The sequence below is a fragment of the Oreochromis niloticus genome, linkage group LG6, assembly GCF_001858045.2.
Source record: "Oreochromis niloticus isolate F11D_XX linkage group LG6, O_niloticus_UMD_NMBU, whole genome shotgun sequence".
Taxonomy (NCBI): domain Eukaryota; kingdom Metazoa; phylum Chordata; class Actinopteri; order Cichliformes; family Cichlidae; genus Oreochromis; species Oreochromis niloticus.
In genome coordinates this window covers 28,494,127-28,515,179 of record NC_031971.2, presented here as the reverse complement: position 1 = coordinate 28,515,179, position 21,053 = coordinate 28,494,127, and the positions used below count along the sequence as shown (strand labels likewise).

At 37.5% G+C, this 21,053-nt stretch overlaps 1 protein-coding gene across 1 annotated transcript in view; it reads left to right on the top strand.

The window, feature by feature from the left end:
* Positions 1-21,053, top strand: part of helz (helicase with zinc finger) — a 51,311-nt gene that overhangs the window by 24,032 nt on the left and 6,226 nt on the right. The window contains exons 17-30 of the mRNA XM_003458320.5: positions 776-877; positions 2,130-2,308; positions 6,306-6,424; positions 7,340-7,485; positions 9,203-9,350; positions 11,156-11,339; positions 12,336-12,564; positions 14,010-14,289; positions 17,659-17,704; positions 18,546-18,733; positions 19,009-19,210; positions 19,341-19,423; positions 19,602-20,115; positions 20,775-21,033. Coding sequence (XP_003458368.1) covers positions 776-877; positions 2,130-2,308; positions 6,306-6,424; positions 7,340-7,485; positions 9,203-9,350; positions 11,156-11,339; positions 12,336-12,564; positions 14,010-14,289; positions 17,659-17,704; positions 18,546-18,733; positions 19,009-19,210; positions 19,341-19,423; positions 19,602-20,115; positions 20,775-21,033 — 2,679 coding nt within the window. The remainder of the gene's footprint in view (positions 1-775; positions 878-2,129; positions 2,309-6,305; positions 6,425-7,339; positions 7,486-9,202; positions 9,351-11,155; positions 11,340-12,335; positions 12,565-14,009; positions 14,290-17,658; positions 17,705-18,545; positions 18,734-19,008; positions 19,211-19,340; positions 19,424-19,601; positions 20,116-20,774; positions 21,034-21,053) is intronic.

The window sequence follows — 21,053 nt, the reverse complement described above, 5'->3', positions numbered from 1 at the left end:
TCTCAATTCACTCTGAATACATTTAATATTCTATGGTTAAGATGAATTATAGATATTTTAAAAGCCATGACAAGGGGAGGTGAGCACCCGGATTAGTGCTTCTGGCTCACCATATTTTTAAAATTGTTAACAAGACCGTATATAGACCCTGGTCAGGTGTGCTCAAGATGTGAATTACTGTATTTAATATCAGAAGCTTTCTCTGTACATCTTTAGCTGTGATGCTACATGAATGTTTAAAAGTATAATTATGAACAGGAGTTGTTACTGCTGTCAGGGTGAACAGCTCTGGGTTTGCTGTCCTGGATACTAATATCAGTTTACTTTTTAATGTTTCTACAGAAAACTGGCATGGTATAGAGATTAAATAAATCCTTTTTCTTTATTCCTTATATTTCTGTATTTGTATAGCATTAGTGAATGCAGTGTAATCATGAAATATTATAGATAAGGTATAGATATACAAAAATAATGTTATACTATGTTTTTGGGAAATGTATATCGATCAATCCAGTCAAGCCAAGTGCTATTAATCAAAATGAACTGATAGGATTCACAACCACTGTTTTGTTACAAAAAAACCCCCATGCAACTTCATTATAAACTTTTTATTTAAAAACTTATGAAGTGAAACCATTTCTTAAGGTAGTTTATGTGCCACTGTACCCTGGTGACGATTTATTCTTGCTGCTGGTTTTGGCAGATACCGATACAGTGTTTTAGCAACTGCGTATGATGATTCATGCCTACAGTTGTTTGTCTTTTGTCTCTACAGGGTCCTGATCTGCACCCACTCCAACAGTGCGGCTGACCTTTACATTAAGGACTACCTTCATCCTTATTTTGAAGCAGGCAATCAGCATGCCAGACCTCTCAGGTAAAGAAACGCACTCTCCTACGGAACAAGAGATGGCTGAGGGGCAAAACAGGCTTCTCGTTTTGTTTCGTAGCATGTAGTATGTACAGTAGATAAAATGTGCTGTAGTGCCCCGGGGGAAGCATTATATATTGGATTTTAAAGTGTTTGAAGTCTCTTTGCATTTTTATGTTGTAAAATAATACCACATAAGCTAGTGTTTGTAGATGCTGAGAAAAACCTGTCAGGTTCAGGTGTTCATCTTCTTAGTAAATTAATAAAACCAGTTTTAGTAATGTATTACACATCTCTGTAGTTTACATACTTTGGGTTGGGTGTTTTTGTTTTTTGTTTTGTTTTGTTTTGGGGGGTTTTAAGAAGTGATATTTGTTTCTAAAATGTCTGGTATTTCTACCTTTTGCTCAGATTTTGCCCTATATGTCAGCAAAGACCATTCAAGCTGGATAGCATCAATCTAAAACTCAACTAGACATTAACTAAATGAATGTTATTGGGCACAACGAGTCAGAGTTATACATCCATGTACGTGGGTTGGTTTTTTTGTTTGTTTGTTTTTTTTGTTGCCCTGCAGTGGTAACAAGCAGACATTTGTTGACTTGAGGGATGTGATCTCATGAACATTCCGGCTTTTAGAACTACTCCTTAAGGCAACAGATATACACTCGAAGATACTGACAGCTTCCTTATACTGCATCATTGACTTCTAATCACATTTCAGCAGTGCCAGAAGTCACTAAGGACAGGGAATCAATGTGTTCCTTGACCAGGCTGGGGTTAATGTGACAGCTGTGTGTTTGTGTTTTCACACACAAGCCTGGAGACCATATGGGCAATCAAATGACTTGTTTCACATGAGCAGTCGGTCTGATTTCTAGAGCTTCCAGTGTAATTCCTCCATAATCATTGGAATCTACTCCTCTCGGGTCCACTTGTCTGCTTTAAGTGAACTCAGTCAATACAGAAGTTGTTTGAATATTTAGGGGCAGAGCTGAAAGTGCACCACTGCAAGAAGTATGTCCAAAAGGTCTGGTCTTGGCGGCCTTCTGTGTGGATAAGATTGCGCTCAGTTTGAGGTGCACATCAGATATCATGTGCAGTCATGCATTTTTACAAGCATTTGCATCTGCTTTTAAGTGAGACAAAACATATAAAATTAAACGAAAATTAACAATGTTTCATTCACACTGAGACTTGAGTATTTGCTTTTTGTGGTTGTAACTCTTGATCTTTCTGCTTTCTTTGCTCACTCCAGGGTATACTTCAGGAACCGCTGGGTGAAGACGGTCCACCCAGTGGTCCAGCAGTACTGTCTCATCTCCAACACACAGGTCACTTTCCAGATGCCCACAAGGGAGGACATCCTCAGGCACCGCGTGGTGGTGGTCACCCTCAGCACCTCCCAGTACCTCTGCCAGCTTGACTTGGAGCCTGGTAAGTCGGATGAAAACAAAACAAAAAAAACCCAAAACCATTAAGTCACGCTGACCTATTGGTTGATGCAGGCAGCCATTGATCTCAGCAGCTTTTATTTGGCATACCAGTATTTGCACTTGGATTAAACTTGCCAGCCAGAGTAGCTGGCACATTATATATCAGGCATACATGCTGAATGGATGCTGAAGTGTCATTTGTGTGTGAGATGGGACTTAATTTAACTCAGGATTGTTCTTGTTTTTTGCATTGCTGATTAAATAATTGAGGCTGAGAAACAGTAGAAGAACAACAACAACAAAAAATTGCACCATATTCCCAGAATGGTTAAACCATAATTTCAGCAATTTAATAAATGAGTTTTCTAGTATGTTCTAAAATGTCTTACAGCACGTGAGCATCTGTGTTCACAAATTTTTAAAGGCTTATAAATGTATTCAAACAGAACACAGTCGCTCTCATTTCCTGTTCTTTGGTCATCCCCACTGACTCTGACAACCGGTGCTGGCAGGGGCCCACCATTTATAGAGGGTTGGAATTCATTTAAGTTATGTAAAAGACATGGAAAACAAACCAATTTGTCAGTGCAGGCTAATAACCGACACTAATGTGTCAGCGGAGGGGGCTTTGTCGGTTGCTTGGAAACACCATCTGCCTGTTTCTAATGTACTTTACATCATTAGCCCTCCTCCCCACGTTTCATCTGTCCTGTTCTCCTGTTGGTTGATGGTGATGAAAATCTCCAGGAAACGAGACACTTGGGAGCCAGCAAGTCTTCTAAGTAGCGATAACAAATCTCCCACCCAAAACACAGGTCCCCCAAAAGATGATGTTTAGGCTTTTATGTTTGACTTGATGACTTTGCTCTTTTTTTTCATGGTCTAGATATGGGATCTGGCATGTAGACATTGTGCATGTATTGTTTAGTAGGCCTTTATATATCTTGATAAATTCTTGTTATTATGATATGCAAAAATCCATTTCCCAGCAAAAACAGACATTCTTTGCTTCTACTAATTTGTGCAGCTCTCACAGCATGTTTTTGCCTGGATGCATTACCTTTCTCTACTGTGCAAACTTCTCTATACAGTTAGGCCCATAACTAACTGTGAAGTTGGATTTGTATTTCTTTTTCTTGCAACTTTCCTTCTGTGAATTAAAATCCACAACCCAAGTGGATTTTAAATCAAACCACTGATGTGCTTAAGGGCAGACATTTAACAAAAGTATTGCATTAACCATTCAGCAATTACAACTATTATTTATACACATTCCTCAAGTTTCAGATGCAAAAAAACGATCGGACAATCTAGCATAATTTTAAATATAGGGGTCATTTGAGTAATTGGTTGAAAAAACCTTTGCATTTAATGACTGACTGAAGTCTACAGTTTATGGATGTCAAGAAATGCTGTTTCCCCTTCCTTGAGATCACACCATGCCACAACACATTCAAGTAGATGATCAGAAACTGTTCATCTGATGGGAGAGTTCCACACAGCTTTCAGAGCTTCGTTACAAAGCTTGTGTTGTAGGTTTAGTTATGCACTCCCAAGACCCTTTCACACTTGCACACTTTTCAAATCACTTTTTCAGTGTGAAAAGAGCCAAAAAAGACTAAAAGGGAGAATGTGCAAGACTGGGCGTGTGAGTAGAAGAAATTGTCATTTATTATTGAAGAGTAATCTCTCTACCAAATCATTTCTGCAGCACTGTGCCTCTGATCTCTTTCACCTCTCCTTATTACCCTACTCTCCTCCTTTCCCTTACTACTGTTTTGTGCAAATTCAAAAACTTCAATTATTAGCCCAGAGACGGATGGCGGCAACAAATGAATTTGTGAATAATTTCTCCGAGGCATTTCCAAAGTACAGTGGTAAGCACCATATAAATTCATTTGTGCTTCTGACCATCTGATGCTCATAAAGACTATCTTTTCTTTCCTCTCACACTGCAACCAATCTCTACTTTTCTGCCTGAGAAAATGTTCTCATTTTTGAGTATTAAGGCTATTGTGTGTCCACGTGGATTGACATGCTTTTAACACATAACTTTATATTTATTATTCTAATATGTTTGCTCTTTGCATAGCAAAATATTGAGTGTATAATAAGGACATTATTAATCTTAAGGCTTTTTTGTCCCTTTTTTGGTTTTATAACTGGACAAACAGCCAATGTTTTTGTCTTATACATGCTTTTAATTTCACCTGTTATGGTAATCAGCACGCTATCATAATTAAATTTCCCTCCATTGCTTGATAAACTCTTAAGTGCATGTGCACATGATGTTGTAGGACTCCTGCGCACAGTCAGTTTATAGCAAAGAAGAGGAAAATTTCAAGGAAAATGAAAATGAAACAACACTTTCTAAAGTTGTTTTCACTAACATTTCTTTGCTCTCTGTATAGTGAAACACTGAAAGTTTGCTATGATTCATCCAAATTCATATTTTAAATTAAAATTTAAATATTGAAAAGCCAAGCCAGAGACTATTTATGCGTATTGTTTAATGCACAGTTACATGTAGATATTTAGAATATTTGTGACTTCTGCAACAAGCATTTTTTCCCTTATTAACTGAAAATAACTCTTTTACGTTACAAGATATAGAATTAATATTTCTGATGGGCCATTTCTCAGTTATACTTTGTATAAACCTACTTATTCATATTCTGTGTGCAGTGCATGGGCTGTATCAAAATGTTTACCATTTTATCAGGATCACTGCAGGGGAACAGTGCCAGCCTATGCTTCATTGAAGTGCATACAGAGTTAAAGGCGATAACACTGGTTTCAGGCTTTGTAGTTAGTGGGAAAGAAAGCCTGCAAAACATATTTTGCAGGCTTTTTGCATTTTCAAAGGCTGATACTAAGGATTGAATGTTGCTTCAAATTAAACTGCTCCACCTCTTTTCTTGCCAGGCCCTTTTCCTTTGTTGTTGTTTGTTTACTTTTTTGTCAGTTTATTTTTTATTTCCAACTGTCAAATTTCATATCTGCATGTCCTTTTCTGTGGAAATAGTGTAGCTTTAGAGGATGTTTGCTGGTTGTTTTTCAGCCTCTCTTCCTTGCTCCTTGTTCCAGCACTCATTTGCCATGCTGTTTTATCCCCCTCCCCTCATTCTGCCGACCTCTGTTAGAGCTTTTTAAGGCAGGGTTAGACTACTGTTCAGTCATTTTTATGTGCACAGAACCCTGCCTTTAAGTTGTAAGACTGGTTAAAACAATGGGAGAAACATATATATATATATATATATATATATATATATATATATATATATATATATATATATATATATATATATATATATATATATATATATATATATATATATAAATATATATATATATATATATATATATATATATATATATATATATATATATATATATATATATATATATATATATATATATATAAATAAATAAATAAATAAAAAAGGACACCAATGAAGAGTGTATGAGAGATTTTTTTTTTTTTTTTAAAAACTGTTTGGTAGTAGAGCATGAATGTTTCAGTTGTTTCTGTATGACAAATGTTACTTGGAAAGGCTTAAACATTTCATTTGCACCATTTTATTGATGTAAGATTTTTTTAAATTAATAATTAATGGAGTCAACATTACAAACAGAAAACTAAAGATAAACGTTTTATTTAGGATCATCATTAGCCTAGAACTGTTGACAGTGAAAACTCTAAACTATTTATTTGATTAATTAGCATATCAAAATTAGCTGCTTCACAGACATGATAAACGAAGGAAAAGCTACAATTGCTCAGTTTTGCTTTGGGGCTTTTTGCTGACTTGATGTGTGTCCACTTTTCCACTCAACGAGAAAGGTTACTGCAAGTCAATGCTGCAAGTTCTTCACCTTTATGCTCTTATTAGAAAAGTGTATCGTAATAAAAGTGGGAATAAAGAGCAATTTTAAAACAGTGAAATTGTAATATGTGTACAGGTGAATAGATATTTGTGTCTTGTCTGTTTTGATAGGTTTGTTCACTCATATCCTATTGGATGAAGCAGCCCAGGCCATGGAGTGTGAAACCATCATGCCTTTTGCTCTAGCTAGCAAGACAACCCGCATCGTGCTGGCCGGAGACCACATGCAGGTAAACAAAGGCAGTAACGAAATGTCAGATAGAATTCAACTTTGAACTTGTAGAAGCTTCAAAAGTGGCCCTTTTTAAAGACTAACTGTATCTCCACTGCTTTGTGAATTGCTATACAATAACAACATGTACATTATAGTGTCTTGGGGTCTCAAATGCTTGAAGAAGTTTTTCTTTAGCCCAAAGTCAAAACACTTAGGGAGATGGAACAAACTACAGATGGTAGTTGGGACATCAAGGAATAGTAATACCATTTTGTACTTTGCTTATTATTAGGTTCTTATCTGACCTACTTCAGAATACAAAGGAACAGACAGCAGCTACTGTGGCTCTGCGGTTTTAGAGACCACTTCAACCACAAACAACAAAATATAAACTCATCTCAGTCAAGCTTTCTAAGCCAACACAAGGAATTAAAACCTAATTTCCTCGTCTGCTGGTTTTAAGACGGTGCACAGGATTACCGGTAGTGAAGTGGATGAAGATGCAGCATGAGTTGTGCTTAAATTACTTGATCTCTCTATTTCTTGCAGGAAAGAAAAACAATATTAAGGCGCAGTGTCCACCAATGCATCCATATGTTTCTTTCACAGTCACTCTCAGCTTTCTTCTGTCGACTTTTCTGTCCTGTATTGATCACTACAGAAAGTTATCATCATTATTATTTTACATTACAGTCAAACACTGTATACAATTTTACTGACTGTCAACAGTAAAATGTCACTTGGCAATAACCAATGATTTATTTAGATATTTGGTCAGCATGGAAAAGCTTTGGTGGACTTTATTAAAGAGGAAAAATAATGACGGGGAAACGTGAAGTATCTTGGGTGTAATTTTAAAACTAACATAGCTTTCCTTCACTACTACATCATCTTTTTTTTTTTTTCGTTTCGTCCTCTCCTTGATTTCCAGCTCAGTCCATTTGTGTACAGCGAGTTTGCACGGGAGCGCAACCTACACGTGTCCCTGCTGGATCGACTGTATGAGCACTACCCCCCTGAATTCCCCTGTCGTATTCTCCTGTGTGAGAACTACCGCTCCCATGAAGCTATCATCAAGTAAGTACCTGCTTTCCCTTGCTGCCTTGTCTGGAGTACTGTCTGAAGAGGTTGAGAGGGATGGGGTCCTAAGCTGTACTGAGTGAATATATGTCAGACACAAGCTGACTTATGCTGCAATTTCTCAGTTAAACGGACCTGATGATTTTTTGCTAATTACTGAGACATTATGGCTTTGGCCAGTCGAAAAGTTTGTGCCTCAATCCAAAGGGACTATGTTAGACATCAGGTAGATAACTAGACAGTTAGCTGTGTTGCTGCTCAGGGAACCAACTCACCTGCTAGCTGGCTCAGTCTTAAGCTCTCCAAAGCCATGCTGGTGATCTGTCTCCATTGCCATGTCCTCCTGCTGTGGCTGCATCTTGCAGTAAAAATGATTTGTCCTTTGCAACCGTAATTACTCTCTTGGCTGCCATCAAAATGGAAAAATAACTCATTTCTGGAACTCCATAACCAAAATTCTTGCAATCTTTTCTTGCTGTTGTGATACTGTAACACCTTAAAAATGAACTGCTACCCCCATCTCAACACAGGCACACAGTTATTTATTTATTTTTGGCTTGCTGCCTGACGTCATTACAGCAAATAAACCTGCTCTGCTACCATTTGTTACCATTGGTAGGTCTGCTGCTTAGTGTTGTATGTTGCCAGAATAGTGCCTCATTCATCTTATTAAGCATAATACATCATGATATCCATGATATTATAGCTTAAAGGAAAAAAGGAATAACTGTCTAAGCCACACTTTTTGGCTGTGTCTATACACAGACACATCACTCCACAGGTGCACGGTGGGGTGGCGTCATTTATCTGAAAGCAATTCAGTAGAAAGAATTCTAGGACCAACTTGTGCCCACATGTGTGTATCTGGGATTCAGACCACTTAACTCTTTACTTCTTCTTGTTGTACTTGTTTATTATCCCATAATAGTTTAACTTAAGATTTATGTTAGCTGATCTACTGGTCAGTTTCTGCTCTACAACACAGTCATAACCACTGACAGAGACTGCACCCGCACTTTTTGAGACTCAATTTTGGGCAGCGTAGTTACATGTTCCCATGTTCTGGGCTTGGTCCATTTTACCACCCTTTTTCAGTTACAGATCTTTGGTTTAGCAGTCTTCATCCATTATGGCTTTCCTTCACTGTTCAAATTGGACCTCATAAACAGCTACATGTGTAGATGATCACATTTAGGTAAATGTAATCTTGGTTTAAACATGGTTTGCCTGCCAGTGATCCTGCTTTGATCATAGAGAGTTTAGGTTTCCACTGCAGTGGCATCTTCTCTATTGGGCTTAACTCTGTTGCTTCTATAAAATCACAAACAGCCTCATGCCAACTTCATGCTCCTGGATCACTTTAGAAATTAATACTAGTGGCAGACAATTAGAAAGCAAGTGCAAAGTTATCTTCATTGCACATCTTTGTATTGTCATTGGGCACAGTACAGTTTCAATATTGCTCCATTTTCATCCAAACACATTTTGACTATCATGACAAAAGTGAGCTTTGTGAACAAGTACCCATCCTTATAGTAAAGCTTAATTTCAAGGAATGCGTAAATCAAATATGCGGGACATGTGGTTCCCGTTAATATCAGTTTTTGTGAACATATATATGAAAAATTAAATTTTTTTTTTACCAAGATCAAGCAATTGTCCTCCATATTCATGTCAGTTTTTTATTTTTCCTTTTCTTCTTCCCTTCCTAAAGCTACACGTCAGAATTGTTCTATGATGGGAAGCTAATGGCAAGTGGGAAGCAGCCCTCCCATAAGGACTTCTACCCTCTGACCTTCTTCACAGCAAGAGGAGAAGATGTCCAGGAGAAGAATAGCACTGCCTACTACAACAATGCTGAGGTATGGCTGGGGCACATGTACATATAAAGCCTTCAAGACATATTTTTGGTCTTATAAACATCTTATGGAAATAAGGTGGTTCAGTTTAAATAACTCCAGGTGTTTAAATAAGTGGCATAATGACCCCCTCTGGCCTGGTACTAAATGCAACCCAAAGCATATTCAAACCAGTTTCCTGTGTTTTATGTGCATAATCATACTCGCTGTGTATTGGACTCTAAGCACTTCTAAAACATATAAACTGCTACTCACTATGGCCCCTGAACTCCACCTATTTAAACTCAGAGCGCCATAACTGAGCTTTGTGCAAAAGCATGTTTACAACAAAAGGACGCTTAAGATTCACAGATAAAAATTAGTTTAAATAAAAGATCAAGAAATTGGGGTGGGGGAACAGTATTTAACAATGGTTTCTTACCAGTATAGTTGCCAACATTAGCTGGTTAGAGTAATATAATACAATACAAAATTAACTAAAGGTTGAGTAGTCTCTGGCAATGAAAACCGCACTTTAGCCTGGTGTCTGATTTTTACAGACACATAATTATGCATGATTGTTAGATGTGGACCTATACACTCAACATTCTGTATTTGAATTACATAGAAATTAAATTTGTTACCAGTCTTTGCTTTGGCAAATCATTGCAATCTGTCGCGCACATTGCCTTTTATTCCTGATTAAAGATTAAACCCATAAACTCAAATGTGATACCAACTTAGACCTACATTAAAACACATGAAGCACAAATTACTGAGTCCGAATTTTGGATGGGTTCTTATTTAGGTTTTCAGTGGACCCTAAGCCTTTATTGTCATGCTCCAAGCAATTAAAGCAATGATTGTTCTTGTTATCAGTGCTACATTAATTACCTCCTGTTTGTTTGATACAGCACCCATGGTGAAATAGTATGCATTGAATACGCTCATACATCTTATGTCTGTTGTGCAAGAGTCTGTTCAAAGCCTCTACCTTTAGGGCTAAACTCAACAGAAATTGAAAATCAACCACTTCAACTTTAATAACAGAATTCTTAATTCTAAATTTGTAACTCAAAAATTATTTCCATCAAAGCTTGCCAGTTATAGGAATTCTTAAACTTAAAGATGTGGCAATATCTATCCAATAGTTTATTTTTATTTTTTATTTTTTTAAACAAAATTTTTAAATACACATTTCATGGGGTCTTCAAAATGCTGCAGACACAGCAAACTGTCACAGTTATGGTTTTATCGTGAATGCTTGGTTTCTTTTCTGTTGCTTTGGAGTCTCGTTTTCTTAAAATTAAAGTTTGGATTGTATATAATCATAGTTTTACCAAGAAGGCACACCTCAGCCATGGTAGTTGGGCTCCCTTTAAAAAGGAGATTTTTAAGCATTTCATTAGGCATGAGTCCAGATCAGTATTGTCAGGTAGCATCATCTTAGAGTGGTTGTAGAAAAGATCAGTCGTGAAGGTAAATCTTTTAGATGAACACTCAGCAGAGAGATGTGGCATACCTAGGAAAATTTTCTTGAATTGATTTCATATTGAACTAACTGAACAAATGCTGTTGGAGAATATAGCTCAGTCCAGTTATTTTACATTTTACTTTTTATTATTTATTTATTTGTCAGGACTGATGCTTCATGTTAAAATGGTATTTTTAAATGAATATTAATTGTTTTGCAAGCTTCTGTTTAATTTTTTACAGTTAGTTATGTTATAACAGTTATGCATGTTTATTTTGTTAGTGGAATACATTTTTATTTAAAAAGTTGTTTAAAGAAGACCCTAAATCCAAATGTCTTGATTCCCTCTCCAAAGGTATTTGAGATCGTGGAACGGGTGGAGGAGTTGCGCAAAAAGTGGCCAGTGGCCTGGGGGAAGCTGGATGAAGGCAGCATTGGGGTGGTGTCACCATATGCTGACCAGGTGTTCCGCATTCGCGCTGAGCTACGGAAGAAGAGAATGCCTGAGGTCAGCGTGGAAAGAGTGCTCAATGTCCAAGGTGAGGAACGAATATGTCTCATGTGTTAAGGTGATACATCTCTATGAGTAAAAAGAAAATATCTTAAATTAATGAGCTGATATTTTAGGATGGCTTTGGTAGTATTCTACGTTACCAAGGTGCAAAACATGATAGTAATTAAAGATATCTATGGTAAGGCATTCGAAAAGACAAACAATATAAACAAGTTCAGAGCATAAATCCCAAAATGCTTAATTCTGTGAAGGTTGTCTCCTTTTTTTTTTCTCTTTGAGATGTTGCTTAAAAAGGAGGAGACAAAATAAACACATGCTTTCAATCTTGGGTGTAGCTCAAATGTATTCATATTGTTTTATATTATGAAATCAAGAAGATTCAGAATTATACAAGAAGTCTTTTTTTCCTCAAGTCTCTCTTCTGTGTCAGTCTCATGCAGCTTTCATTTGTATCACATTCAGCTGGTTTCTACAGCTCATTAGCTCCCTCATTAATCATACATGAAACACATGGACACGGGAAAAAAAACTCTAGTTAGTGGTTAGTAGTTGAACTTGACAGACATATGTAATGTTTTTCTACAGTTTCTTTCAACAGGCAATACAGTAATACTTACTAGTAAACATTTATTTATAAACAAGGCAATTACCATTCATTCAGGTTCCAGTAATATAATAAATGTCACAGCTACTGGAGAAATTCATTTGGCCACAACTTTAGTTTTTTGTTGGTAGTTGGTTGTTCTCGGTAAGGTCTTGTAAACCTTACCGAGAAAAGTTTAATTGAAATGGAGAATAGCAAGTTCCTAAGATCTTCTTCTAATAATTATTTTGATTTCAAATGGGTTACTTTTTGTTTGTAATATTTTCTGTTGTCATACTGTTATGTCTGACATTGCTAACCACATCTTTTTAAATAAATCTTTTTAGAATTTTCCAAAGATCTCTGTTCTTAAGATTTCTGAGTTTGGCACTTTTTTAGAGGGCTTAAAAATGTTTTATTTTAAAAAAATGTTTGCAGGTAAACAGTTCCGGGTGCTGTTCCTTAGCACGGTGCGTACACGGCATACCTGCAAGCACAAGCAAACGGCCATCAAGCGCAAAGAGCAGCTGGTTGAGGACTCGACAGAGGACCTTGACTATGGTTTCCTGTCCAACTACAAGCTGTTGAATACAGCCATCACCAGAGCCCAGTCCTTGGTTGCAGTTGTGGGAGATCCCATTGCGCTATGTTCTGTTGGGCGTTGCAGGTAAATTCACCAGCCTAATTCATATTTTCATATTGTTGGTTACTAATAATTTTGTCTTTATACACCAGCACAGTGCATTTTAAATCAGACTGCCGAGGTTTGATTGAAATGCAAAGTTTCAGGTTTAATTAAAACTACTATATTAATGGTTTAGGAGTTGATCGTTTGGTAGATAGTTTGATAGTCTAAAAAATTAAGTGCATAGAAGTTATCAAGTGTCGGGTTTGTTCACGTGTGAATATCTGCTTATTTTTCACCACATAGAGAGCAATGGCGTACTCTGATAAACCATAATTGGGTCACTACTAGCTGCCAGATCCTCTCTGTACTATTTGAATCTTTTTAACCCACCTCTGCAGCTGTCTTCATAGCAGCTGTAGTTTGTCTTTGTCTATGTTCTGTTTATGCTATTATGCAAACAAAATGTCTCAATCAGTGTAGTAGCTGGGCAAGCTGTTATTCAATATTAAATACCTTTAATTAACTGAACAGGTTAAATAATTGCCTCTACCTGCAAGGTGTTATAGTTTTAAAAATATTTTCTGATTGCCACTCAGTTCACAAGCGGCAACAAAAACTCTGCACTTCTTTCTTCCTAATGAGAGTTGGAAAAATACAGTCTGCCAAGCACAGTCAGCAGCATAAGTACCATTTTCCTTTTCTATTTTTTCTTTTAAAGGGTCATTTACTCATCATTTAATCAGATTGGAACACAATCGATAGCCTGCCCAACATTTCCCTCATAGCAGTCCCATTTTATCCTAATGTTGACACCTACTTGACTGCTAATGCTACTACTACAGCGCAAAAGTTTGTTTTTGAAATGTGAATGTCTTATATCTCCACATTCTTTTGACTGCACATTTCAGGACAGAAGAGAACTAAAGTCAGGTGACAAATTAAAGGAAAAAAACAGCTTAAAATGCTTTTAGTAAGTTTTTGGGGGGTTTACAATGACTCTTAACATTAAGTGACAAGTTGCCTCAAGCCATGCCAGCAAAATGCCAACGACAGTATAACAGCGCCACCAGGTTCCTCACAGTTCAAGGGTTTAGGTTTAGGGTTTTTCTATTAGTTTGTTAGCCATCTTTTATAGACAGCTGTTGTTTGTTTGTTTGTTTGTTTGTTTGTTTGTTTGTTTGTTTTAATCATACCAATGGAAAGCATTGTGTTCTAAATAAAGTGCACAATGCTTTAGAAAGATTTTTCCTTTCCCTCGTTTTCCTTCTTCCCTCTAGATTTTCTGCACTGTGCACATGCCTCTTTGCTATAAATAGTTGTGATCTTTTATGTTTAGCCCCCAAGGAATAATTTGTAACACCGGCAGGCAAAACAATTCAAATGATAATCCATTAAACACCCAATCCAAATAAGAAACAATACCAGAGACTGGAAGAAAATTTTCAACATTTTTTGTTTTTGTTTTTGTTTTTGCCCACTTCCAGAAAATTCTGGGAGCACTTTATTTCCATTTGCCATGAAAACTCGAGCCTTCATGGCATCACCTTCGAGCAGATTAAGGCTCAGCTGGAGGCCCTGGAGCTCAAAAAGACCTATGTCCTCAACCCATTGGCCCCAGAGTTCATCCCTCGTGCCCTTAGGCCCCTGCAAGGACACCATTCGTCTTCACAGGCCCTCCATCCCCACCATCATCCACATTCTCAGCATGCACAGCCAGCCTCCAACAAGCAGGGCCCCCAGCAGCAGCAGCAGTCACCTCCTAAGGTAAGGTGTTTTTCAGTGTGGAGGGGAAAATGGAAAGAAAAAAATATTGTATTTCCCTTTTTTCATAAGTATTTTGAATAATAATGATAATGCTGATGGTTATTATGCCCACAGCTGAAATGGTAACACTTTAGGAAAATGCAGACACCTATCAAATTTCACCAATGTGTCATGTCCGTTAAATAAGTTCATAATTGAGTTACTTTATCAATAAAGAAATATTCAGAATTCACATTAACTAAACCTGTGGTAGTCTGTGAAGTTTCTTGAAGATGTTTCCCCTGTCATCCTCTCATCGGATGAGAGGTGAAATATGAAACTTTTATGCTGCAGCTGCTGATTGTCATAGTAACACAACCCGCTTCCCTGCTTGGAAGTGATTTTGAACTCAGCCATTGGAAACACAGTGACCCTCATCAAGCATTGGAGAAATTTGACATGGTAAACAGAGCAAAGTCTAAGAGGACTGAATTTGAGCTGAGAAGCATAATTTGTTTGTTTTTTTTGGGGTTGTTTGTTTTTTCCTTGCTTGTGGAAAATTGACATCCATCACCTTCTGCATATTGCTGTGTATCATATTTATGGCTCTCTACCTTTAACATAAGTAGGCTGCAAGATGGTGTTTCCCAAAAAAACTAAACAAAAGAAAGCAATAAAGACAGTTAAACACTCATATTTACACTAAATTACAAAAATGAAAAGTTGGCTCAGTTGGATTTTTCTTCCACTGACTGAGAATGAATATTCTCAATATTTTCAACCTAATATAGATGCAAAATTAATTATTTTATCATGTTTATTGTTTATTTATTATATTTTTTTATATTATGTTATATATTGTCATATTAATAATACAGTATATAGTAATATTTTAAAGCTAATTGTTTATACTATATATGTGTTATTGTTTGTCTCAGAGGGCCCAGAGTGTTGACAGGTTTTTAGGACCCATTTACGTAAGAAGAACCTTAAATGGTGTAGAATATTTATTTATTTTTTATGCTAATCCAATATTCACGTTAGGTAAGAACGCACTGGTTTATCAAAATAGAAAGCAAATTATCAGAAATAAATTGAGTGCTACCTACTTTTATAGAATAAAACTTATAAAAGCTTTCCATATGTGGGCGCAAATCAAATATCTGAACAAATGACTCAGTTTAATTTTCGCCACAGGAAATAATTTTATGATCAGTCATTTCATTTCAAAGGAGGGAAAAAAACCAACAGAATATTAGCATTACCTGTTTGGCAGAAGATCTGTTAATTGTTTAGGTCAGGATGAAATGTCTGCCTCGCCTCTGTGTCTGCACTGAGGTAAAGGTTAACGAAATCACCACTGCTGACAACCTGCTGCCATCACCCACTGGGCCTAATGAGCTGGAGCTCCGCAGTAGCAGCCAGCTTTACAGACTCACACACTTTTCTTCTATTTGCACAGTCATACTATGTAACTTACAACTATGCTAAATATGCAGATAAACATTTACAATTACACCATTATGCAGAATGTGCTAAATATTCTATATGTTTACATGCACAGTTTGATGCTTATTAAAAGTTCAAATCTTGTTTTCTGGTGTCTTTGTACACAGTGTCACACTACATATCGTTCTAATTTATTTCATAATGAGAGTATGCCCTGCAGTGGACTCTGATGTTGGCTTGTATTTGACTGCTTCACTGCATCGTTTTAACATCCGTTGCTGATGATCAGTATTTTTCTAAAACTTAACTTCCTGACTGTTGTGCATTTCTGGTGTTAGGATTCAAGTCTAAAAGCTACAGACCACATTTCCTCAGTCTGATTATTGTCTGGAAAAAAAACAAAAAAACTCTTGGTTAATGTTTATCAGCATGCATCAATGAGCAGAGAAGACTGTAAAGTTTGTGGTTGCAATCATTTAAAACTGAAGCATTGTTGGGCATCCATTTCGCCAGATACGTACTGTATGCTTCGCTGGACTTCAGATTGCTGTTTTCTGATGCAGATGGTGTTTTTCTGCAAGTGTGCAAGACTGATGATAGTTGTGCTAAAATTTGCCCCATGTTAATTCCCTTACCAAAAATATGTTTAAGTTGAACATTTCTAGGAAAATTCCTCCTTTTCAGTCTGTCTTTTATACCCTTTTTTTTTTCTCTGTATACCTAGGATTTCACGGTACAGCACACTGCCACTTTACTGACAGATGGATTGTGCTATTGTCACTAATGAAGCTTTACGCTAACAAACTTTTTGTTTGCCTTTTTGTCAGAACTAAGAGAACATTAGGTTACATGATCTAATTTCAGTCTTCTGGATGAAGCCAGTAAATGTTCATCAGTGGTCACTTTTCATTCTCAGCAGACTCCTGCAGTCTGGGAAAATTATTGTACGAGATATCATGTTTAACACTTAGTTTCAGAGAACATTTTGCAGCAGTGAATCTGTGATTGGATCAAATAACTGCCCTGCTAGACTATAGGCACCAGTTTCAATCCAGTGTCTGGCATTGCTCAGTTGATAATGCACAATGAAGCCGTGACAGGAGAAGCTGCTTTGCTATCACATGTCAGACTCTAGTCGGTTTTAAGAAAGGGATCCTGCCTACTCTATGCAGAATTTTCACATTTGCTGTGCTGTTGTAATATGACTCAGTTCTGCCAAGTCTGCATTTTACATTCCATTGCCATGTTAAACCATTTGAGTGGAATAAATATATTAGATATCTCTCCTGTAGTTTTATTATGGTTTGCTTTAGCTGCTTCTCTGCGCAAGCTGGCAGCCTAGCTACAACACAAGTGTGGACATATTTTAGAGATCCATAAATATCCATAAACATTGGCTTTTCTATGGTTAACACAGCAAGACTGAATGAAAAAGGCTTTGGCAGATTGTGTGTGCGCTAAACTCCATATTTCAGTTGGCACTTTTGCTCTTCTCACAATGTTATTTCAGCATAGCTTCTGTAATGTTCTGAATGATACAGTTATTTTTATTATATCTGTCAAAATTGCTTATGTTTTTCTTTAGTGTTTTCCTTGTATTATGATGACTAGTCATTTTCCTTGTATATCATCTCTATCTAAGACCATCATAGTAAATCCCACTGAATTGATGTTAGCATCTTCCTGCTTTAAGTAAGCTAACCCAAAGTCATCTACTTTTTCTATTGCATTACTGATTATATCACAGTGAACAGTGAAAGACCCCACGCTACAAAACCAGTCAGTGGAAAAAGCTCAATGCGGGTTGTTGTATTTTCTTGCTTTTAATAAGAAAATACTTCATGCTTTTTAATAGAATAAATAATAATAGCAACGTGATATGAGAATAATTTTCTTTTGGCACATTCAGACTCTTAACCTTTGTTACTGATTGTCTTGCAGGGTAAACATGCAAACCACACAGAGCATCTCCCACCTGAAGGATATGGTGAGTATAGCCTTTCTGCTCTTCATTTTCTAAATATTTCTTACCAGAACAGTAAGGAAACAGAAAGAAGTAACACAAAACTAATTGTCAGTTGTGGTTAGTGAAGAGCCAAAGGACAGCAAAAGATGAAAGGACAACACAGCTGGCCTAAATTATCTGTATTGGTAATCACCAAAATGTTTAGTTTTCTGTAGTAGTAGTTAATCTACCACTAAGCACTTTAATCGAAATTAAATTTTTGATGTTAAAATATAATACCTGTTATTTTCAAATGTACTGGTTTATAGGGAAAAAAGTACATAGAACCAGTCTGTTACACAGTTTAGGACTGTGTTACAGACTTGCGTGTCTCAGCCATAAAAGGCTGATGGGGTATTGTTCTCACCTTGCTGGGCAGGTGGGCAACACAGGCATCCAAGTTTGTGAATGTGATAACTCAAGAACGAAGTGACATAGGAGCTTAAAATTGATACCATAGGTGTGTATCTGCTAAAAATCATGGACAAATTCTAAGTGACTTTGATCTCAAGGGGCAAGATCAAGTTTTCTGAAAATCGCATGAATTCGATAACTTAAGAACAAGTCGACGTAGGATTTTGGATTTTCTGCTTGGAAGCATGCGAAAGCTGACTCTCTGCCCTGTCTCAAGATTAATATGAACTCCCCATCACTTACTTATAACGTACTCTTATGGAATCCTGAAAATGAATATTATTTAAGAAATGCTCCCACAGATTTACTTATTATAGTTGTTTTGAATCTGACGACAATGATGTCATAACAGTAAAGTAATACACCTGTGCCCCCCCCCCCCCCCCCCTTTTTTTTTTCCTCTTTGCAGTCCAACCAAACCCAGCAGTGTTGATGGGGAACCCTATTCGGGCATTCACACCACCCTTGGGTGGCACACCAGCTGGTATGGGCAAGTCACCTAGTCCTGTGCAGAGGATAGATCCGCATACAGGTGCCAGTATCCTCTACGTTCCAGCTGTATATGGGGGAAACATGGTCATGCCCATGCCCCTGCATGTAAGTTTACACGTGTGGTGTCTGTGTAATATTGTATTTTAAAAAAGAATCCATAAAACTGTTTGCTTCTTTTAGAAAAGTGTAAAACCGCACTGCTGATATCTGTAAATGTATGTCCTTACTATAAAAATAACTTTTTTCAAATAAGTTAATCAGTTATCATGATCACAGTGATAGTATTAAAAATAACAATAGCTCCCCTGCCTGATTTCTGTGTACCACAGGAAAAAATGTTTTTGAAATGTATTTTTTTTTTTCTTCTTCTTCTCCCTAAGTTGCCCTGGCCAGGTTACCAGAATCGCTTTGCTGTGGACCCTCGCATCATGGGTCATCCAGCAGCCATGGCTTACAACTTTAATCTGCTGCAGCCACCAAATCGAGGCTCCCCCATTCCTTATAGTGGGGTAGCACACCCCTCTCCTCTAGGACTAACCCAGCCGAGCCCAGACAAAGAGCCTTCTGACCCCATCAGAAATGGTTTGCCTTGACTTTCTATTTCTAAATTAAGAGATCAGTTAAAATCTCTAATCCAATTGTATGCCTTCATCTAGCAATGTGGAAATGGCAGGGTAAGTCTTTTTAATTTGTTTTGTTTTTGACGTCTTAGGTAAATTAGAAGGATGTTCAAAGTCGGAGCAGAACCATCTTCAGACACCAGAAAGAAAAACCACAGACATGAAGGAAAAACAGGCAAGTTGTTGACATTTAAATGTTTCTTTTTTGGGGTAGAAGTAATTTGTCCATTTTAGTTGTATCCACAGCCAAAACACATTTTGCAAAAGCAGTGATAAATTCCTTGTACAATTTATGGTGTTTTTATACTAGTGTTTATCCTCTTTTTTTTTTCTTCTTTTTTTTTTTTGTCTAGGGAGATTTAGACACAGGCCAAAGTCGAAGTCTAGATTCACAGACAGAAAGCCTAGTTGGATTTCCCAACCCTCTGCTCCACCGAAAAGACCCCTCAGCTGCCCAAAGACCTCTTAACTTCCAACTTGCGCCACCTACTACACCCTTTCCTTCAAATCCGATCAGTGGAAGAACCTTCCCCCAGCAGTATCCAGTCACTAGGCTTCCTTATCGGGTTAGCCAGCCTCAACACCCAGGGATGGCCCAGCAAAATCAGCAGCAGCAACAGCAGCTCAGTCCTGCCTACACTGGTGGAAGCCATAATGCTTCTTTTTTCAGTGGCCCTATACCCACTCACAGACCTGTCCAGTCGCCGACTTTGAATGGGCCAGACTCTGGAGGAGTAGAGGAAATGAGTAGCTCTGTTAGGACTCCAATGGGCCACCCAGTAGGCCACCACTCAGGCCTATCACAGCATAACAGGGTCAGCAGCTTTGGGGAAGAGGGACAGGATGGAAACCCAGGAGATGGTTTGGGTGAGTAAAACACCATATTTACTAGTAATTTAATTTTAGTTAGCTAATCAATTAACACAATGCTGATGCATTGTGTTACAAAGGAGGAGCTGATTCTGATGATGATGGAAAATTAGCATCTTATTATTTCTACTTAGAATTTTCATTTAATTTGAGTCTGAGGGATTTAATTCATCTCTTTTTTTCACATAGACATGTTTTCAAGAGATTCTGAACTTAGTAGTCATGTATTCAGAGATGGTTCTGCTTATGCAGATGTTGAAGTTTGTCAAGGTCTATAGTATCTTGCTCAGGATTGAAAGGTGCTTGCACGTTCAATCGATCACGTGGTTCCGTTCTCCTTAAAGAAAACTTTCTCTGAAATTTTAAAACGACAATCTCCATGGTTGAGAGGTGAAGAGATTGTTTGTCAAATATTCAAATTTCACATTCCGTTTTTGGATTAGAATGTGCATCTTTCATATGTTTAAAAATATGAAAGGGTAAATATTTGATTTTGCAGTACATTTAATATATTGAATCGCTTATTGGATATTTATTCATAGAGAATCTACTTAAAGGTATTCTTAACCATGCTGTGTATACTAACCCTGCAGCTCATATAATTATGCAGAATACATGAATGACTCGAAAAACTAATCAGACCATTGCCCTTTCAGATCTTCAGGGACCCTTGGCTCTAGAGGCCCTTAGCCAGCAGCAGCAGCAGGCAGCTAGGCTGGGCCAGTGGGGGGAGGCAGCAAGCCCTTTCATCCAGGCCAGTGTTGCCTTTCCTCTGCCCCAACAGCTTGCCCACCTTGCTCAATCCAACATGGCTCGCTTCCCCCATCAGCTGCTTCGGGCAGGTAACTGGGGCCTTAGTTCCAATCTGGATGATGAAGCTGTTCCTTCTGCCTCGACCGGGCCAACTTTCAGCAGGTTAGACTGGGCACTAGTAT